Genomic DNA, 22,775 nt, shown 5'->3' with positions numbered 1-22,775 from the left:
TATCTTCTCATCTTTTAAGATGTTAGGGAAGTTTTCTTCCAGAAGCTCTTCAACTATCTCCTCTGTGGACTTCTCTGATTCTTCCTGGCTGCGGGGGGGTGGAATAACGCCTCCGCCTTCTCGGATAGAAACCTTTAAATACGGGCTCCAGCCTGGAACTCGAGGTGTGGCGCTTGGCAGCCTAAGGGAGGGGTGGAGGAGGGCACGGGTGCACAGTCTGTGGCCCAAGTGAGGTGCTGTCCTAAATAGCCTGGCCAGGAGCAGCCACTGCATTCGGGGCTGGAAGTGGTACAATCATGTTTGAAATTAAGAAGATCTGTTGCATTGGTGCGGGCTATGTTGGAGGACCCACATGTAGCGTCATTGCTCATATATGCCCTGAAATCAGAGTAACAGTTGTTGATGTTAATGAATCAAGAATCAATGCATGGAACTCTCCTACACTTTGTATTTATGACCCATGACTAAAAGAAGTGGTGGAATCCTGTTGAGGAAAAAAATTATGTTTTTTTCTACGGCTATTGATGATGCCATTAAAGAAGCTGATCTCGTATTTATTTCTGTGAACACTCCAACAAAAACCTATGGAATGGGGAAAGGCCGGGCTGCAGATCTGAAGTACATTGAAGCTTGTGCCAGGTGCATTGTGCAAAAGTCACATGGGTACAAAATTGTGACTGAGAAAAGCACAGTTCCAGTGTGGGCAGCAGAAAGTATTTGTCGCATAGTTGACACCAACACAAAACCCAACCTTAACTTACAGGTGCTGTCTAACCCTGAATTCTTGGCAGAGGGGACAGCAAACAAGGACCTGAAGAACCCGGTCAGAGTACGATTGGAGGGGATGAAACCCCCAAGGGCCAGAGTGCTGTACAGACACTGTGTGCTGTGTATGAACACTGGGTTCCCAGAGAAAAGATCCTCATCTCAGAGCTTTCCAAACTGGCAGCAAATGCTTTTCTTGCCCAGAGAATCAGTAGCATTAACTCTATAAGTGCCCTTTGTGAAGCAACAGGAGCTAATGATGTAGAAGAAGTAGCAACAGCCATTGGAATGGACCAGAGAACTGGAAATAAGTTTCTGAAAGCCACTGTTGGTTTTGGTGGGAGCTGCTTTCAAAAAGATGTTCTGAATTTGGTTTATCTCTGTGAGGTTCTAAATTTGCCTGAAGTAGCTCGTTATTGGCAGCAGATCATAGACATGAATGACTACCAGAGAAGGGGATTTGCTTCCCGGATTATAGATAGTCTGTTTAATACCGTGACTGATAAGAAGATAACTATTTTGGGGTTTGCATTCAAAAAAAGGACACTGGTGATACGAGAGAGTCTTCTAGTATATATATCAGCAAATATCTGATGGATGAAGGTGCACACCTACATATATATGACCCCAAAGTACCAAGGGAACAAATCGTGGATCTTTCTCATCTAGAGGGAAAAGTATGTTTTAGCTGCAGTCTTTTGGATTAAGCACCACTGTCCCAATCCTCGTCGCCCACAGAGAACTTTAGTATAACTAGTTTTTTCTCATGTTTTGAATTCAGATTATCATGGATTGATTATTCAGATCACTTTGTGGTCACAGAGTTTAGTGTGTTGTGTATGCTCAGTCTATACAAATGTCTGCTTTTTTTTTGGGAGCATTTTGCACTAATGTATATATAAGTTTTTACCCTAAATGTGTAGGTGTCATTCACATCCTGGTTCATAGAAATAACATTGCCAGAGATAAGACAGTCTCAAATGTTGAAGCAGGAGACCTTGGACCAAGCAATCAACGTCATTGATGATGTATGTTTTTGGTATGAACGGCTCCATTACAACAGCAAAAAAATCTAGGGGATAAAATGTTATCATCAAGTCAAACTTACAACCAACTTAAAGCATTTAATGTTAGTTATAATCCTTTTCCTGGTTCAAAGTAAGTAATAATAAGTGGTCAATAGCTCACTGTTGTTGTTAAGTACTGCCAAGTAGGTTCCGACTCATCGTGACCCTGTATAGGGTTTTCAAGGTTTGAATCATTGGCCTTGTGGTTCGAAGTCCAGTCCTGATCCTACAGCACTACACCAGGATGACTCAAATTCACATGCTTTTATGCCAGAAATAGTTGGAGAACTTAAAAGAAAGGGACTTAGTGGGGCAGGAAACTGCTTTGTAATTCCTGGACAAACAGAATTTGAATTTTTAAGAAGTAATGTCTCTGGGGTGGGGGTGAGAGGGAGCCCCATCAGAGGAAGAGATCATCAGAGAAGAGGGGAAGAATGAGAATGAGGCCCACCAGAGCTGAGGGTGACAAGTGGAGGGACACAGCATGCAAACTTCGCAGCAAGGAGCATCTGTGAACTTCAAGGCTGCCTCAGCAGAGTAGAGCGGTGAGAGGCCCACGACATTTGTTGAACAAGGATTCTTTGCCTACAGGCCTGGCGCTGGTCTACATTGGCAGGAATGACTGGTTGCAAGGGTTAAGGGTTAACAGACTTCATTGGTAAAGATGGGAAGAAAACAATGGAGGCAGAAGGAGAAACAAGGCAAAGGATGAATCTTAATGAAGATACAGGGGGAACATGAGCAGAGAAACAGCACACCGCTGAGGAGTCCTGGTATGGTGCTGGAGGATAAAGCACTGGACCCCTCTGCAACGTTGGTTTGAACTGCAAGGTCGGAGGTTCAAGCTCACCAGCGGCTCCTCGGAAACCCTATACAGGGTCACTATGAGTCAGAACCAACTCAATGGCACTCAACAACAATGTAGGGAGAATTGAGTACATTCATAGCCAAGCGAGGGGCCACTGAAGATCTGAGAACAGGAATAATACAACAGGGCTTGTGAACCTAGGCAGTGAATACAGATTCCTATGGTAGCGTAGTGGTTACAAATTGGGCTGCGAACCAAAAGGTCAGCAGTTCGAAACTACCAGCTGTTCCGCGGGAGAAAGATGAAGCTTTCTGCTCCCATAAAGATTTACAGCCTCGGAAACCCTGTACAGGGTCGACTATGAGTCAGAACCGACTCCACAGCACATAACAACAACAACAATTCTTTGGAAGGAGAAGCAAAGGAGAGAAAGAGGTGTTTGAAAAGACCTTCAGGTGCAAAGAGGTGGAAGTGTGAGTAAGTCTATCAGACGGAAGTTCTGAGTTTTCTCTGCCAGTTTCTGCATCTGTAAGTGGTGAAATACTTACCTCACAGTTAAAATTTTTTTTTTTAAACTTTTTATTGTGAATTGAGTGAAGGTTAACACCGAAGATCATTAGCTTTACATTAAAAAAATTATACACTTTGTTTTATCTCAAGGATTACAATGCCTTTCCTGCAACAACAGTGATCCTACTTCTTTCCCTGTGGCTCCCCAGTTACATCTTATTTTTCACAAATGAACAAAACAAAAACATTTGAGGTACATATATAAAACAAAAAATGTGTATTCATTTAAATGTCTTAAGGGCATATTATGCAAGCCAGTATCCCACAGTTTTTATGGGAGCTAAAAGGAGTGTGTGTTTAATTCCCTAAGCTGAGTGTTTATACCCATGGGCCCTCAATAATGTAGTCTTTTTTTATACTTAGTACAGAAAACTGATAGTGAGATGGGAGCCTGAAGTGAGTGAGGTTTAGAGAAGCCAATTCAGAAGTTGGGGTGAGGTGGGGTGGAGGAGAGCAGGATAAAAGGCCAATGAATTCTTGCTCTAGCAAAAAAGGGGGCATATTCAAGGAGAAAAGAGCGAGAAGAAAGAGACGTTTTAGGGCGGCTAACTCTTACCTATTCATTACTTTCACTGACTGTACCCACAGAGTTCGGTGAGATGTGATTGAGGAATATCTCTCTGCCCCCAATTTCTCCTCAAAGACTGCAAACTGTAAGAACTTAATTTGAGCTAATAAATTATCCCTGCCAAAGGACATGGGGAGAGCCTGTCAGTATTTCATCTTTAGCCAACGTTCAGTTTTACAAAAACTGGCCAAGATACAGAGGACGTGAGCCCGCTGTTAAGACCTGAGCAGACAGGCAGCCAGGGCTGAGCACTGTCACACTGCAGGGACCAGGAGACAGCATGGCAAAGCACAGGAGAGGGCAGAAAGGGTAGGAAGGCAGACAAAAGGTGCGAAGACAAAAGGAACTAGAACATGGTCCCAAAGGAAGCAGAAAGGGTCTGTGCCATCCTGGGGAGTTGGGAATAGTTTAGGTCACTTGTGAGACAGTGTAGCAAGCAGCATCCTTCAGGGTTACTCTTGGGGTATCACTGTCTCTCCTCCCTGAATCTAGCATGCGCCTTTGTTATTCCCAGTTACAGTCCAAGTCAACGCAATGTGTGCTAGAGAAACTGTGATACATAGGGTTTCTGTGTTTTTTTTTTAAAACTATTTTATTAAGAATTGGGTGAAGGTTTACAGAGCAAATCAGTTTTCCATCCAACAACGGTGACACATTTTGCTTCATGTTATTGACTGCAATCCCACAATGTAGCCACAGCATTTTCAGTGGCTTATTTTTCAGGCACTACAGGGTGGACTTGATCCACCAAAGTTTCAGTTAATAGCCAAGTGTGTTAAGCATTTGGACCACCCAGGAACTCCATTGTTGTTATTTAGACAGTTAGAAATGTCCAGTTTTTGGAAAGTAAAACAAAGCTGGAAGAGACTTCATACATTATCATACACTATCCAATTTAACCTCATTTTACAAATGAGGAAATCAGTGTTCATAGGGTCAAGGTCACAGAGAAAACCAGCTGTTAAACTGAATTAGAAGAGCCCTAAGATCCTGTCCCGGGGCCTGCAATACAGAACACGCTTGTTAAAACCTCTCACAATGAAATTCCAGCCCATCCACAGAGACAAAGCATTACTCTTCTTTTTAGAAGTTAATGATTAAAACCTACTCTGATCTAAAGCATCTTAAGCATAGTTACTAATTAAGCCATTTTCAGTGAGAAAAGCAAAGACATTTCAAACAGAAGAATGGAGTGTTCTCTTAAGCTAAATATGTACACCTTCAAACTGTAGTAGCATAAACTGAACAATTACAATATTTCCAATACACTTAAAAATATTTTACAGTACAATACTTTAACCTCTGTAGTTTTGCATTTTCTTTTCATTGCATGCCACATGCTGGGTGCTGATAAAATGCTTTTGTAACTATTGTGGGGAGGGACTTAACTAAAATAACTTCACTTAGTGTTTGAGTGAATGAGGTAATAAAATCTGTTTGCTGTGTTTGCTGTCTCCAGATAGGGCTGTAATTACACCATAAGGAAGAAAGGTAGCTGAGGCTCAATCTAGATCATTGATGTAAACTCAGCCTTCTTGTCAACGGTGTTCTCATATTGCATGCATGCAAACCACAAAAATCATCTCCTATGAACCACAGAGACAGTGTCCGGAGGCAGAGCTGTGTGAGTGCCTATATGCTTTCTGTGACTGGATGTTTGTGGTTCAAGATGAGAACTTGACATCCTGAAGTTAAAAGAAAAGTCTCACTCATGAATTCCCGAGCTCAACAATTACATGACTGACACATGTGAAAATTAAAGGTATTCTCTAAACCAAAGTACCAAAGTATTAACAAATGAATACATTTCATTGGAAAAGTGGAACTTGTTAAGAAAAAAAAAAAAGGGCTAAGTTCTTTGAAATGGTGTTTGAAAATGATTTGGTCTTCAAGAAAGAAAAACAAGTAATTCCTAATATAACCAAGTTAACATTTGATAACATTTGAATCTCCCACTTAAAATACTGGAGTCAGAACAGTCTCAATGGCACTTGACAACAACTTAAAATATGTGGCATCCCTCCCTCTGCCTCCCTCCCCCTAGCAATTTCTCAAAACCAAAAAACACCAAGCACACACTATCTTCACACTGGATCTATAAATAGCCCAGAAACATAATTGCAAGATGAGGCATATTTCTTTTTCATTGAATCATCCTTCGCTCTGACCAGTTGGTCACTCATTTATGATCTGCCGGTCTTCTCTGGCTGGTATTGATAATACTCCTCTGGACACCTGCAGCTTCCAGCTTGCTTCGTCCTCTCTAGAAGGAAAACCACAGGCCACCGCCCTGGCGCCATCCTTGCTGGGTCCAATCAATAAGGACGGATTTCCTGTCCATTTGCTGAGGTCACAGGGGCACATCTCATTAATTATTTCTGTGACTGCAGCCTCAAGTATGCTTCTGGCATGACAAGTGAAAACGGCATGACCTTTTTTCCTCCAAATTCTGTTTGTAGCAGTTCCGAAAAGAAGACAGTATTCATTCAGGAAGGGACAAAAAGATAAGTATATACTGTGAAAATCATTAACACATTTAGATCACTTCATTCTCTCTTTTTTAAAAAAAAAATTTCCAGCAAACGAACAATAGTGTCTTTTTAATTTGGTGTCATGAAAATCTGGTCACAGCAAACACAATGTTTTCTAAAGCAGATCTGGCCTCCGAGGGAGGAAAGCTCTCCAGGGCCTCCAGTGCTTTGTTTCCATGGTAACGACACAGGTCAATAGCTGAAGTCACACCTTTGCCAGCTTTGATTGTTTCTCGCAACTGTTCAGAAACAAATGCACAATAAAAGTCAGTTTTTAAGGTATGCAGTAAACCCCACAATTAAACTGGGGAGGGGCGGTGGGAAAACAAAGCAGGAAGGAAACAGTACAGATTCGTTGCTTCTGCTGTGTATTTTGAGGTAAAGAGGACATCATTCCCAAAAGATCTTGAGGCCCCAGCACTCCCTAAGGCTGCTGATGTCTGTGCTCGGGGCAGCACAATAGGCTCCAATCAGCCTAATTACACCTCCTCCCCAGCTCCCACCCCTTGATAGCTTGAAATGTATCACGCTGGGGGACCGCAGTAATGAAGGAGAGGGCATTTGCATCTCTGGCATTTTGAATTCAGCATCTGATATTTGTGAGGACGGCTTTGGCTTCACTAACATCCCTGTTAATCACTTTTTTTTTTTTAAACACCATATGTTGACACAATAGTCCATAAGAAAATTAAAGAAAGATCCATATATTAGATCTGATGGTTGCATTCAAAACCTAAAAGGCTTTATTTGACTAGGAAGATGGAACCTGTAACAACTAAACTAACCCACAAATACAGAGTTGACTTTCAAGCCTGCCCTCAAATAATGGGAATGACCAAGAAAATGGTTACGTTTCATAGTAGAAAACTTATAATGATTTGCTCTGTCTGCTTTCTCTCACCTGTTTGGTTGTTAATTTTTCAGTGAATGCCTCAAATGACTACCTAATTCTCTAAGAAAAATCTGAGAATCACATCATAGCAGAGCAGTGCCTTGATCAACGGAACTTTCTGGCCTAAATAGCTGAGTGGGACACCGTGTGAAAGTTACCATTCATGAGTTGGAAATGATACAGGTCACTTCTGGGCTGCAGTACTTGATTGCCAGTGTGAGTGAGCCTGGCCATGCTGAAGAAGTGCCTCAGTTTGGTTTCCGAGTGACCACAAAGAGTGCCTCTCATCCCTGCAGTGGGTATCTAGTGTGGACAAGAAATAAATCTTTCCTGTTTTAAGACTGTGGAGTTGTCTTTAACCATCTTGACTGGAACAGCTACCAAGTTCTAGCCATTCTATTTTCTTATAACTTTCAAGCTTATTCTCTATTCTCCTTCCCATAGCCACTACTAGTTCATGCCATCCTCATTCCTCCTCTGGATTAGTTTTTGCAACCACCCGTTCTGTGCCTCTGAATGCCATCTGCTACACTGCCAGGGAGATCCTTATTAAAAAGATGCTAATGCAATTTTGCTTTAAAATCTGCCTTATGATAAATAGTCTTAGAAAACGTTCAAGCTCCTTCAGTAGACACACAGGTCCCTTCCTGATCTAAATCTTACTTATCCAATCTTAGTTTTTCTCCCTTTCCCTCTTTCATCACGTCACTTTGAGGACTAAGGTGTGCCAGACCCAGCATAAATGCGTCAAATATATGCTCCTTCAATGAATCAGGAAAACCGATGAATTATGGTGCTGGTTAAGAATTTTAAATATATTATGGGCTATTAGAAGAACAAACATATCTGTCTTGGAAGAAGTATAGCCAAAGTGCTCCTTAGAAGCAAGATGGCGAGACCTCGTCTCACATACTGTGGACAGATTAGAATGGATCAGTCCCTGGAGAAAGACATCATGCTTAATAAAGTAGAAGGTCAGTGAAAAAGAGGAAGACCCTCAATGAGATGGATTGACACAGTCACCACAATGGACTCAAACACAGCAAAGATTGTGAGGATGGTACAGACTGGGCAGTGATTCATTCTGTTGTCCACAGGATCACTATGAGTTAGAACCAACTTAACTGGCACCTACCAACACTTGCAGTTCTTTTCCCTGGCTAGCGATGAACTAGGAAGACTGGGCCCTAGGGGGCACCTTGCCCCTCCAACTCTAGGCTCTCAGGGTATTCTGTGCATATTTAGAGGGCTGCATTATTATATAGTGTTGTATTTAAATCCCTCATTTATTTATATATTACTTCAGAAAACTTTAAGCTACTGCAGTGATGCATGAAATACGAATGAATGAAAGAATCTGGTTTAGTTCTCTAATTATAAATACTAGAAGACCCAGGTTTAGAGAAGTTTAATGACTCACCCAAGAACACAGACTTATCCTGCAGTGCTGATCAGTGCTTCTCCTACAGAGCCACACCAGGACTCCAGACAAAGGACTACTCTCTAAAATTTACAGAAAACTTCAATACCTCAACAACAAGAAGACAGAAATTCCAATTAAAACTGGGTGAGAACAGTGGCAAAGTTGAGACCAGAAGCTAGGTTTTCTAATTCCAGGTCCAAAGGCACATGGGTCTGAGCGCTTCACAGTATTTCCACACTGCATACCAGCTTTGGGGATCATTTCAGCCTAGGGTTCTTTTATCTCTTGCTAATCAACAAATGTATGAAAACAATAAAATAGTGAGGGGTATCAGAGGCAGCCAGATTCAAATTCCTATTCTATTATCAGAATCCCAGTCTACCTTTGTAATGCTAAGGAAAGCTATTTAACTCCTTCCTCTGAGTTGTAAATGGAGACTAAGTGAGACAGCATCCAGTGTTTGACAGCATTAAAGCATTAATGATGCCAGACAATTGAGTTGTTTCTTCTCAAACCCTTAGCTATTGCCAAGAAAGTGATCCCATCTGTCAAGATCAGGCCTATTTTGACTTGATACACAACAATCTTGAAGGACCTGGTTCAGATCATAATAGTTATAATGGTTAAAGAAAGAGAGAACACACTTGCCCTGTTTTCATTATCTTTAATCTCCCCAAATCTAAATTTGGTTAACATTTTCTTACTTGAGACTTTAGGTTGGAACCTGTAGGTATATAGACATCTCCATCATTGGGTTAGATGTTCAACAACAAGTATTCATTTAGTATCTACTATGTATAAAGACTAAGGAGCTCTGGTAGTATAGTGGTTACGAATCGGGCTGCTAACTTCAGGGTCATGGAAGAAAGATGAGGCTTTCTGCTCCTGTAAAGATTTACAGCCTCAGAAACCCTGTACAGGGTTGCTATGACTCGGAACTGATTCCATAGCACATAACCACCACCACCATGTATAAAGACTAATGTGGCACTGTAGGGTAAGCACTGGACTGCGAACCACATGCTCGTGGTTCAAACCCACAGCTGCCCCTAAGAAACCCCTATACAGGGTTTTTATGGGTTGGAACCAACTCAACAACACTCAAGAACAACACAACACATATAAAGAGTAGGATGGTCCATCTACTTTATGGGTCAGGAGCTAATTAAGAATATACCATGAAAAGCAGCAAAATCAAGGCCAAATATAGGACTTCAGATATTCAAAAGAGACCAACTTTATTTGGAAGAGATTTCAAAAAGGCCTTCCATGGAACAAAGAAACCAGCAGCACTGCTTAAACACACACACAGCAAAACGAGAGTAATCAAATTATATTTATTGATAATTACACTGCATGTAATGAATTAAATGCACCAGTCAAGAGACAGAGTAGAAAAAATGGATAAGAAAACAGTATCTTTCAATATATTCTCTAAGGAGACACACCTTACACACAAAGACAAAAACAGACTAAAAATCAAAGGATGGAAAAAAAAAATGTGTCATGCTAACAGCAATAAAACACCAGGAGGAGTAGCAGTTGTAATCTCTGATAAAATACCAGACTTTAAGGTAAAAATCAGCATAAGAGACGAAGCAGGAGATTGTATTACAATTAAGGGGTCAATTGAACAAGAGGACACAACCATAATAAATATCTATGCTCCCACTGAAAGGGCCTCAAAATACATAAATCAAAGTCTAATAGAAATGAAGAAAGAAATGGAGAACGCCATAATAATAGTAGATAAAGCAGACAGTGTTTCATTCTGTTGTGACCATTAAGTATGGTCAATATGAGTCAGAACTGACGCAGCGGCACCTCAACAACAATAGGAGGAGATTTTAATACACCACTTTCGATGGAGGACGGAACAACTAGAGGAAACTAAAAAAAGACACAGATGAACTAAACAATGCAACCAATCAACTTGACCTCACAGGCTTATATAGAGCATTCAACCCAACTATAGCACATTCTTTTCCAGTGCACATGGAACATTCTCTAGAATACACAAATATGTTAGGCCACAAAGCAAACCTCAATAAATTAAAAAACATACAAATACTACAAAGCATCTTCTCAGATCACAAGGCTATAAATTAGAAATGAACAATAAGAAGAATAAGGACAAAAAAGTCTAATGGAAATTTAATAACATGCTGTTTAAAAAGCTACTGGGTATGGTGATGGTGGTGTGCTGTTGAGTTGGTTCCTACTCAAAGCAATTTTACACAGGGTTTTCAATCTCTATTGGGGCAGAAAGCCCCATCTTTCTCCTGTGGAGCAGCTAGTGAATTGGAAATGCTGACTTTGCAGTTAGCAGCTCCGTGAGTAACCCACTAGGCTACCAAAGTGTCTTACTGGGTAAAGTCTGCTGTTGAATCACTAATTGCGATCATGTATTAGGTTTCCAAGGAGCAGCTAGTGGGTTTGCTCATCCTACAGCGCCACAATAGAAGAAACAAAAAATGAAATAAAAAAATTTCTTGAATCAAATGGGAATGAAAAATCAACAAATCAAAATCTTTTGGACACAACAAAAGCAGTGCTCAGAAGGCAATTTACAGCAATCAACGCACACAACTAAAAGGAAGAGCCACAATCAACACATTAACCCAAAATCCTCAACAATTAGAAAAAGTGCAGCAAAGTAAGCCTCCAATGACCAGAAGGAAACAAACAATAAAGGTTAAAGCAGAAGTAGATAGAAAACAACAGAAAGCATCAATAAGACAAGAAGTTGGTTCCTTCAAAGGATTAGTAAAATTGACAAATCATTGGCAAATCTAAGAAAAGAAAGGGAGAAGATGCAAATAACATGAATAAGAAACTATATGGATGACTTCACTATACAGAGAAAAATTTTCACAGACTTAAGGGGTAGACACATGGTAACATGAGTGACAGGGAGGGCAATATACAACAGAGGAAAGATGAAGGTAGTGGGAGACACAGGGAGGAATTCAAGAGTTAAAGTGAACAGAGATAAATACTGTTAACTGATGGTACATGGAAGGGATTGTAATGAAATGAAGTATGATTTGTTTAATGTAAAACTGATGATCTGCTCTGTAAACCTTCAATCAGTTCACAATAAAAAGTTTAAAAAAAAGAAAAAAGGCCTTACAGAGCTAGTGGGATCTGCGGCATATCTTAAGAATGTTGACAACTTGATATGGAAATGGTGGCAGTGAGAGAATTATAGAGAGAACAGTTTCAGAAAAGGCACAGAGGAGACTAAAGACTACAGAGCATCTAAGGAATTAAACACATTGGTGTGACACAGCTTTTAGGGGCATGTGTCTGCAGACCAAGCAAGGCTCTGAAAACCACACTAAGAAACTTGAACTGTATATACTATTTCTCAGGTTTTTTATTATAAAATAATTTGAAAGTATAGAAAAGTTGAAAGACTAGTAAAGGAGCACTGGAACCATTGTGGAAAGGGAAATCAGTCAGACACAACAGGACAAACAGTGTCTGACCTCACTCACATGAACTGTCTAGAATTGGCAGATATATAGAGAAAAGAGGTCAGCAATGGCTGTAGGAGGAGAGAACAGGGAGTTACTGCTTAAGGGGAACTGAGTTTCTTTTGTGGCTGTTGAAAGTGGATCGTGGTAACAGTTATACAGCATGTTAAATGTAATTAATGTCACTAACACATATACCTAAAAATGATTAAGATAGCAATTTTTATTGTTATATGTGTGGTTTATCATAGAAGTCAAAGTCAAAAAGAGTGTGCAAACCAGAGTGCGCGGGTCAAATATGGTCCACCTGTTTTTATAAATAAAGTTGTGTTGAAACCCAACCACACCCACTTGTTTAAGTACTGTGCTGTAACAACAGAGTTAAACATAAACAATTGTTTCCACACAGATCATGGAACCTGCAGATCATAAAACATTTACTCCCATCGATGAGCATAATGAAGGCTCATATAACCCAGAGTCAACAACTGCTAATATTTTGTCATTTTTGTTCTAGCTATGTGTAGGTTCTTGGCTGTTGTTTTGGAATCATTTGAAAGTAAGATCTAGGCAGTGGTATGTATGCTGGTAGAGCAGTTAAGGTGTAAATACTCCCTCCAAGAACTCCTTCCAGCTACCAGTGGCTATGGGGTCACATTTTTCCAGACTGTAGTAGGCTGCCTGGGCTGGTAAGACCTGGCACGTAATGGGTCTAACGAGAAAGATCTTGTCTTCTATAAAGAACTGACATGCTGGCTGCAGGATGCTTCACTCCTGTTTTAGTACTACCACAGATGGGAGAGTTAACAGTACTTCTCTAATATTGTTCCAATACCTGGTCCCCAAATGTCTTTTTTAGCTATTCTTTTTCAAACTGTGGTTAGCCCTGGCTTACACATTGCATTTGTTGGGTTGGACTCTAATCTTTCTTTCAAACTCTTTTTGTCATTTTGAAAAGACCACGCTAGCTATGCTATAAAATGTTCTAAATTCTGCATTTTCCTATTATATTTAACTTGCCCCTCTAGAAACTGTATCCAGCCAGGTTCAGCTGAGTAGATGGTATTTAGTCCCTGGGTAGGGGAAATGGTTAAATACTTGACTGCTGACTGAAAGGTTGGAGTTTCCAGTCCACTCAGAGACTCCTAGAAGAAAGCCTTGACAATCTACATTTGAAAGTTCAGCCACTGAAAATCCTACGAAACACAGTTCACTTCTGAGACAGGTGAGGTTGCCATGAATTGGAACTGACTAAACATCAACTGTTTATTGACTCGGTGGTGGTGGTTGTTCCGACTCATAGGGACCCTACATAGAGTTTCCAAGGCGGTAAATCTTTATGGGAGCAAAAAGCCTCATACTTCTCCCATAGGACTTCTGATAGTTTTGAACTGCTGACCTTGAGGTTAGCAGCCTGACTTGTAACCACTATGCCACCAGATATGGTATTTAGTCCTATGCTGTTGTTAAGTGTTGACAAGTCAGTTCTGACTTATAGTGATCAAGTGTAGTGTTTTTGAGCAGCAATGGTGGGTTTGAACTGCTGACCTTGCAATCTGTAGTCCATTACTTATCCTACAGCACATACAAGATTAGGACAAAACAGTATCCAGGAGGACATCATTGACAAATTAGTCAAGTCCTGAAAGAGTTAGTTTATGTCATTCAATGATCATGTTACTTCCAGTCAATATTAATATGCGTTCTCCAGATAGCAGGGCTCACAGGGCTTTGTACACCAAAGGACCCAATAGTTTCTATGTATAGAATATCATTTCATGACTCACCAGTAATATAATCCTTCATGGATGGTATCATTCCTTTCAGACATCTGTGAACACTCACACCAGGTAAACAACTATTGGCTTAAACAAAATCCTTTAGATGCAACTAATAAATTGTACATGAAACTAATTTTTACTGCAAACTAGCGTAAACAATGGATCTATCTTGTGTTCTGTAAACAAATGACACATTAAGCTAGGGTTCCCAAACTTGGTTGGCTATAAGGAGAGCTTTAAATGCAGATGCGTAGGCCCCACTCCTGGGGATGTAATCATAAAGGTTCGAAAAATGCTTCCGATGTTGTCATTCTGATCATTAGTCTGATTTGACAAATGTCTCATAAGTAGAGCAGGTACTTTGAGTTACTGTGTTTAAAAAACCCGCGAAAGCTAAAATCTGTGTAAGGCGAAATCCTGTCAGAGAAAGAAAACTCAAAATTTTTCCACTAAGAAGAATGACAGAAGTGATAGGACTGCACGCTGTCAATGGGGGAAAACTTGTGAGCCCTGGAAAAACAAGGCAATCCCCTTGAATTTGGTTCTTACATTGATTGTATAGGGTTTGCAGTGTCCTAACCACGCTGGCATGGCATTGTACGATAAACACTGGACAGCAAGGTCTGTTTGAACCTCAAGGTCAGCAATTCAAATCCAGCCACTCCTTGGAAACCCTATACAGGGTTGATACAGAATCGACTTGATAGCACTTAACAACAACAACAACTACACTTTACCTTGCCTTTGCCATGATCAAATTCAATTCAACAATCATTATGGGCACGTATGTCAGACTGCAAAGCTGATTGAACAGCAAGGTCGGTGGTTCAAGCTCACCAGCTGCTCCTTAGAAACCCTATACAGGGTCTCTATGGGTCGGACTGACTCAATGGCACTTCACAACAACATCAGACTGCAAAGCTGTTTGAACAGCAAGGTTGGCGGTTCCAGCTCACCAGCTGCTCCTTGGAAACCCTATACAGGGTTGTTATGGGTCAGAACCAACTTGACGGTACAACAACAAATGTCATCTAAGTAAGGAGCTCTGGTAGCATAGTGAATTCCAAGCTGAGCTACTAATTTCAAGGTCAGTAGTTCAAATCTACCAGCTGCTCCGTGGGAGAACGATGAGGCTTTCTTTCTGCTCCCGTAAAGATTTACAGCCTCTGAAACCCTACACAGGTAGAGTCAGAATCGACTCCACGGCATATAACCACCACTATTTACATATCATCTAAGTGGAGTTCTAGTGTGTTGCTGTAGAGTAAGCACAAAGTCAGTTTGAACTGCAAGATCAGTGGTTCAAATCCACCAGCCACTCCTCAGAAACCCTACACAGGGTCATTACGAGTAGGAACTGATGCCATGTTACTTAATAACAACAATATCACCTAAGACCACAGTACAGGCTAGAGACACAGAGAGACACTCAGCTGCTGTCTCCTGAATGGGACCCTCAACCTTGGTTCTAATCTAATAGAAAAAAAGACCATAATTTACAAATATACTTGTTTTCACTTCTGCCTTCTCCTACAATTTGACTGGGCAAAGGTCAAAGTGATGGACAGCACTTCGTATGTTAGGATTTGGTTAGAAGTACTTGCATGTGTATTCCAGCCCTTGTAGCTTGAAAGAACAATTTAGCTGTAGGATACACAGCACAAGAAATACAAAAAGGCGATTTATCTGCCTGTGTTTTATTTCTCTGATGCAGCACTGTAGGGCACTAATATAATTAAATCTTTAATTAAGTCAACTGAATAATTGTTTAAGTGAAGCATCACCTGAAATAAATTAAGCCCAAATCCCCCTGCTAGAGGATCCAATTAAAGATATTAACAGAGAGGAGAGGATGTAAAGTATTGTACTTGAAGTTAAGTACATTATTATTATTATTATTTTTAAATTACTGAGTTTTTGGTGAAAGCTTAAATAGCAAGTTCGGTTCTCATTTGACAATTTTGTTCAGTGATATTTTATTTATCACAATTGTCAACATTCTCTCAATTGTGTTCTGTTTGTTCCATTTCCCTGCCTCCTCATCTTCACATCTTTGATTTTTTGACATTTTGGCCTCATACTGATGGTGTTTAAATAGAGCACAAATCTAATAGGTTATTATTGTTAAGTGACAGCGAGTGGGTACTGATTCATAGCAACCTTATATAGGGTTTCTGAGGAGCGGCTGGTGAGCTTGAACAGCCAACCTTGTGGTTCAAAGCGACCTTGTAGTCCTGCATATTAACCCACAGCGCTACACCAGGACTCCATCTTACAGGTAGTATCCTTTGTTTTGTGTGTTACTCTGCTACTTTGCTAAAAGGTGATTTCAGGGGATAGGCTCAGTTCTAGGTTTAAAGAGTGTTTCCTGGCAGTAGTTTCAGGGAGTCTTCTGTTCTCTAAGGTCCCAGTTTGTCTGGATCTCTTTTTTTAAAAAATAAGAATTTGAGTTCTGTTCCACATTTTTCTCCCATTTTATCTGGACCACCTATTGCTATCCCAGTCAGAACTGTCAGTGGTAGTCGCTGGGCACCGTCTATTTTTTCTAGTCTCAGGATAGATGAGCTCATGTCATGGCTCCTGCTGACTTGTTTCTTCTTTGGATTTTTAGTTACTTTCTTACTGTTTTACTCCTGGTGTAGTGACAAGTAGTTAGATGGTCACATCCAAGTTTTTAAGACCCATACTTCACTAGGATGTAGATCATGATTTCTGTGAACTCTGTTACGTCAATTGACTGAGTTGACCCAAATGCATTATTATTTAGCATTTATTAGACATCTTTTGAGTGATAAATGCTGCTTTTATGAGACCCTTTTGAGAACATTTCTCACTATCTGTTGTGGTTAGGTGCCATTGAGTCCATTTCAACTCATAGCAGCCCTACGTACAACAGAATGAAACACTGCTTGGCCCTGTACCAACCACACAATTGTCATAGCCACTGTGTCACTCTATCTCATTGAGGGTCTTCCTTTTATTTCCCTGACCCTCCACTTTACAAAGCATGATGTTCTCCTCAAGGGAAAAGTCCTTTCTGATAACATGTCCGAAGTATGTGAGACAAAGTCTTGCTTCTAAGGAGCATTCTGGAGATATGTCTTTCAAACAGAATTGTTTTTTCTTCTGGCAGTCCAGGATACAGTCAATGTTCTTTACCAACACCATCATTCAAATGCATCGGTTCTTCTCTGATCTTACTTATTCATTGTCCAGCTTTCACATGAAGATGTTGTTTTTGTTGTTGTTAAGTGCCTTGGGGACCCCGTGTAGGGTTTCCAAGGAGCAGCTGGTGAGCTTGAACCACCCACCTTGCAGTTCATACGACTTTGCAGTCCACAGTGCCACACCAGGACTCCTAAAGAAGATGAGTCCACTAAAAATACCATGGGTCAGGCACATTTTTGACCTCAAACTAACATTTTTGCTTTTTAACACTTTCAAGAGTTTTTTTGTGGCAAATTTACCCAACATAATACATTGTTTGATTTCTTGACTGTGCTCTGAAAACTATTTGATCTAAAAGTGCTTAAAAAATTTTTAATTGTGCATTTCTTATTTATTTATTTGTGGTGAAAATACATATAACAAAACATACATCTATACAACATTTCTACATGTACAGTTCAGTGACATTGGCTACATATTTTCCATTGTTACTATTCTTGGTATCTCTACCCATATTGTTTTTACCACCATTAACTGATAAATTCTGCCCTTAAACTTCTCTTGTGTTTTAGCCAATTTGATCTCACGTAGATAATTCTTTAACAGTGTATTACTCAAGGTAACTTTCTTTACTAACTGAGTTCAGCTATTTTTTAGTTTAAGGATGACTTCATGGGATAGTATCATTTCAAGGTTTGAAGATGACCTCTGGGCAATAGATTTGGGTGTTTCCCCAGTCTCAATGGGTCCCTAAGTCTGGTTTCCATAAAATTCTAAAATTCTGCTCTAAATTTTTACTCTTTTTGATCAAGATGCATGTATTGGACTCTTAATAGAAAGATTCAGTAATGGTACATGGGTATCATCTCAGCTTGTCTCATAGCAATGGAGGCTCATGGTAGTTCACAAGTGCTTCCATAATATTAAGAAGAAGTAAGTGGCTCATGTCTTCATGAACTTTTCCATAAAGATAGGCTCTATAAGTATTCTATTAAAACACTAGTATATGAAATTAAATCAATCCTTGGGAGTGAGGGAGGAGAAAGTGTGAGTCAGAATCAAATGATGAGCATGGCATGGTATCTAAGTAGTGTTAGGAGAAATGGAGGCAGCAGTCACTTCTGTTCAACCAGCAAGGAAAAGACTTTAAGAACTAGAAGAAATTCTAGGCATAATCTCATGGTACTACCTCACTCTATAGGAGAGGAAACTGAGGTGAGTGATATGAACACAAATTTGTGAAACAGCTTGGGTTTTATTCTATGGCTCTGGAAAATGTGTGGAGACAATTCCAAGATTTCTTTCAGCTTACTAGATAGAGTTCAGGGATATTAATATATCTTATTAGATATCTTCTGGAACATAAGGCACACCTATATAAGAAACAGTATAATATAGAATAAGGAAATATACATATATTCAAGGTTTTCATGGCTGAAAACATCTGGTTGGGGGCAACAGGAGACAAGTGGAAGCCTTGATGTTATGGGAAGAGATCACATACTTGCACCAGATAGCAGACCCAGACGCTGTTTTCCTAATGGAGATCACAAAGGTGGCTGAAAGACATGATGCAGCAGTGATAAGGTACTTCAACTTTTTGAAAAACTGTTGAAATTTCCATTCTGTAATTTGACAAATTCTTGATTATCTTATGACCAGAGGTAGAAAAGGCAATTTTTGCTTAACTATGTCAACAAAGGAGCTCTGGTAGTGTAGTGGTTACGAATTGGGCTGTGAACCTTAAGGCCAGCAGTTCGAAACTAGCTGCTGCTCCGCAGGAGAAAGATGAGGCGTTCTGCTCCCGTAAAGATTTACAGCCTCGGGAACCCTGTACAGGGTCGCTATGGGTCGGATCCGACTCGATGGCACTTAACAACAACAACAACATGTCAACATAACAAATGTAAACGTGATAGGACTCTTGCAAACAAAGTAATGCCAATATGGTGTTAGAATCAGGGAAAAGAAAGCAGTAGGAGCCATGGTTTACACAAGCAGAGTACACATTAGGATAGTGGTTATGGTGGTTGGTGGTTATGTGCCGTGGAGTCGGTTCCAACTCAGAGCGACCCTGCACAGGGTTTCCAAGGTTGTAAGTCTTGATGGGAAGCAGAAAGCCACATTGTTCTCCCATGAAACAGCTGGTAGTTTTGAACTGCTGATCTTGAGGTTAGCAGCCTGATTCATAACCACTACGCTACCAGAGCTCCTTGCATTGCAAAAATAAGTTTAGTGGCAAGATTCCAACAGATCATAAGTGGAAATATAGTTCAAGGTTGATGGAGCCTCTGAAAAATTAAATTCTGACAATAGTCAAATGAGTTTTGAAAGAGATCAAAGTAAGTGGCTACAGAAGCTCCCCTTGGGCTCAGATTTTCAAAGGCCCTGGAGAATGTGCCACGAGGAGAAGCACATCATCACCTCGTCCTCATCCTGTGTGAGCTCCTGTTGTGAGCAAGGGGCCACTGTGGAGATACAAGACATTGACCCTGATTTGAAGGTATTGAAAAAGAAGGAGTACCAAGCTTTAAAAATTGCCTTGGGATTCCACAATTAAATTTGTATCAACACAAGTACATGTGCCACACATGCTTTTAAAATGTGGTTTTTATCTAAAAATATACAGAAGCAAACAAACAAACCTGTCACAAAGGTCAAAACCAAGAACACACTAAAGATGGTGGGATGCATGGGGGAGGGAAAAATGACAAAAATAAGAGGCATAAAATATAAAAGGCTATCTGTCAAATATGATCAAAAAAGCTCAAATATGTGCAGAAGATAATGCATCAGTAAGAGAAGATAAAGAGGAAACAGAACAACTAAATAGTTAAAACTTATAATGACTGAAATAAATTCCATAAAGAGAAGTCTTTAGGACCACTGTTGTTGTTAAGTGCAGTCGAGTTGGTTCTGATGCATAGTGATTTGTTTAGGGTTTCCTAGGAATGGCTGGTGGGATTGTCAATCTGTGGTTAGCAATCCAATGCTTTCCTACAGCACCACACAAGACTCCTATAGGGTCACACATTCATTCAGCTGACCTGTTATTGGCTGCCAGGGGAGGCCTTGGATGTAGCTACAATCCCAAGATTCAGATGTGCTGTGGCTTCTGGGGTCCATTCCTTTCCAAGGCCGCTCCCCTCCCATCACTCCTTAGGACAGATAACTGTGTGGCTCCAAGCTGCCCCACTCCCTGCTAGCAGCTTCTTGCTCATCGTGCCTGATGTTACCATTAGGTTTTTATCGGTGGCACTTCACCTGGAGAGCTCCTCTCTCACTCTGCAAAGCCAGACACAAGGGCATCCTCTGCTTCTGTCCTGCTCTCCATAATGCCATCCCAGCTTCCGAAAAGCAGTGAGACATCACAGAGATGAAGAATGCAAACTAACATTTTCAAATAGAGGGCCACAGGGGAAAAAAAAATGAAGAAAAAGGTACTTTCTGGAAAGCAGACTACTGAATTTATTGGTAATTTATGGCACAAGTCCAGAAAATGTTATTAAACAGATGACTTGTGAACTCCAGAAACAAAACAAAGGCAGTGACCCCATGATAAAGCCCAAACCAAGTCCAGTGCAGTAAGTTGCTTTGGACTCAGTGATTCTATACCAGAGCAGAAGGAGCTGACAGCTTCTTTTCTCCCACAGAATGGCTCTTAGGTTTGAGCTGCCGACCTGCAGTTAGCAGCGCAATGCTTATCCCACAGCACCATCAGGGTTCCTCCTCAAGCACAATACTCTCATTCCTCTTGTGCTATGGCCACTAGCTGTTAACTTCAGAAATATCAGAGACAACATATATAGTGTTTTTGCTAATTTAGTCCTTTATGGATAAGGTAGAGAAATGTGGACTGTATTGTAGTATATACTCAAACAAGTAAAATAACGACTCCTAGAAAATGTTAGGTAGTAGGTTTATGTTTCTGAAATTCACAAAGTGAAATGGGAAAGCTTTTTAGCAAGGTCTATAATAGAAATTCAACAAGCAAAAAAAATATCATAAAGCTATAGACTGCAGCAATGAACAAACTTGCCGGTAGCTTTGTGGGGAGTGAATCAATAAATACTGAGCTCTGTAATCTCATGACAAATACTATGCTGCTGATTTAATTAAAAAGAACACTGTGGGACGAGATACTCACATCATGTAGGTATCAAACAGTCCTGGGGATTGTTTGAGGAATATATAAACGATGTAAAAATGAGTTTAGGTTTCTATGCTTTTATTCAAGTCTATGTTTTACTACAATATTCTTATGACCTCATCAGATGCCAATTTTTATCTGCTTTGGCATTTAGATGCTAATATTTGAAGTTCAACTGTCTCAAAACTACTACCACCAACGTGGACCTAGAGTCATATCATCCTTACCTATATCCTGATACAAGGTGAACTTAAAACATATTTGTGCCTTCTGTCATCAAATAGTACTTCAAGCAACAGAAAAATTGCATCTATTGAGAATAATGACAATGAAATAAATGCATAACCCCAGCTAAGAATGTTAATACATCCAAAAGGATAAATTTAAAAGTACCAACATCTTTTGAGGGTTTAGTGTTTGTAGTATATTGTCACACTAAAAATCTTCAAATTCCTTAACATACCTACACATCAAAATAAAAAGATGACAACCACAAAGATTCAGTAAACATTAACATAATAGCAATGAAGAAAATCCACACACAACATCAACTCGGTACAGAAAGTTATGTGGAACTAAGTGCTATGGGTTAATGTGCTGGACAGCAAAGTCAGTTTGAACCACAACATCAGTGGTTCAAACTCACCATCCTCTCCTAAGAAACCCTATACAGGGTCACTATGGGTTGGAACTGACTCGACAGAACTTAACAACAAAAACAACAACAAAAATCTAGCAGCATCACAAAAAAACCCACAGCAAAATGACAGCAATTTATATCTATCATAGTTATAATAAAAGTAAATGGATTAAATGTGCATCAATGGAAGAATTGATAAATGTTGGTACATGCACACAATGGAATACTATGCAATATTGAAGAATAATGATAAATCTACAAAACACCTCATAACATGGATTGACCTGGAGGACATTACGCTAAGTGAAATAAGTCAATCACTAGCGGAGAAATACTGTATGAAACCATAATTGTAAAAGCTTAAGAAAAGGTATCCATACTAAAAGAAACATTCTTTGATGGTTGCCAGGGGTAGGAGGGAAGGGGAAATAATTCACTGGGTAGAGGGAAGACACATGTTAATTTGGGGGATGGGGAAAGCAAGAGGGAGGTTGGAAGAAGAATGATGACTGCAGTGGATGACACAAGAAGGAATGCAAGAGTTAAAGAGGACAGAGGTAAATATTTTTATATACTTAATTCTGCACTAATAGTGATCCATGGGAAGATATAAGGACAGACGCACAGGCTGAATGGGTATGGGTGGGAGAATAGGAGTATACCCACAAGTATATAAAGGTTTGATAGGATATTTGTACATGGGTATTTACCATTGCTGTAAATATAGCTATGAATGCGGGGGGAGCATACAGAGGACAAAATTATAAAAACTTCTTAAACATTATCAAACACCTTGAAGCAACAAGTTGCTGGACCTGGGGCTCAGGATCATAGTTTTAGGAGATACTATGATTAACTAGAAGGAGCTCTGGTAGCGTAGTGGTTACGAATCGGGCTGCGAACCTTAAGGTCAGCGGTTCGAAACTACCAGCC

At 40.1% G+C, this 22,775-nt stretch overlaps 1 protein-coding gene and 1 pseudogene across 1 annotated transcript in view; one reads left to right on the top strand and one right to left on the bottom strand.

Moving 5' to 3' along the window:
- Positions 1–296: 296 nt before the first annotated feature.
- On the top strand, positions 297–1,472 carry LOC102813996 (annotated as a pseudogene).
- A 4,917-nt stretch (positions 1,473–6,389) lies between these two features.
- PDSS2 (prenyl (decaprenyl) diphosphate synthase, subunit 2) overlaps positions 6,390–22,775 on the bottom strand; it is a 387,297-nt gene continuing 370,911 nt past the window's right edge. Inside the window, exon 8 of the mRNA XM_006839955.1 lies at positions 6,390–6,548. Within this exon, the coding sequence (XP_006840018.1) occupies positions 6,390–6,548 (159 nt within the window). The remainder of the gene's footprint in view (positions 6,549–22,775) is intronic.

Source organism: Chrysochloris asiatica, unplaced genomic scaffold, assembly GCF_000296735.1.
Source record: "Chrysochloris asiatica unplaced genomic scaffold, ChrAsi1.0 scaffold00027, whole genome shotgun sequence".
Taxonomy (NCBI): domain Eukaryota; kingdom Metazoa; phylum Chordata; class Mammalia; order Afrosoricida; family Chrysochloridae; genus Chrysochloris; species Chrysochloris asiatica.
The sequence above is the reverse complement of the archived record's forward strand: the minus strand, read 5'-3'. Positions and strand labels throughout refer to the sequence as shown.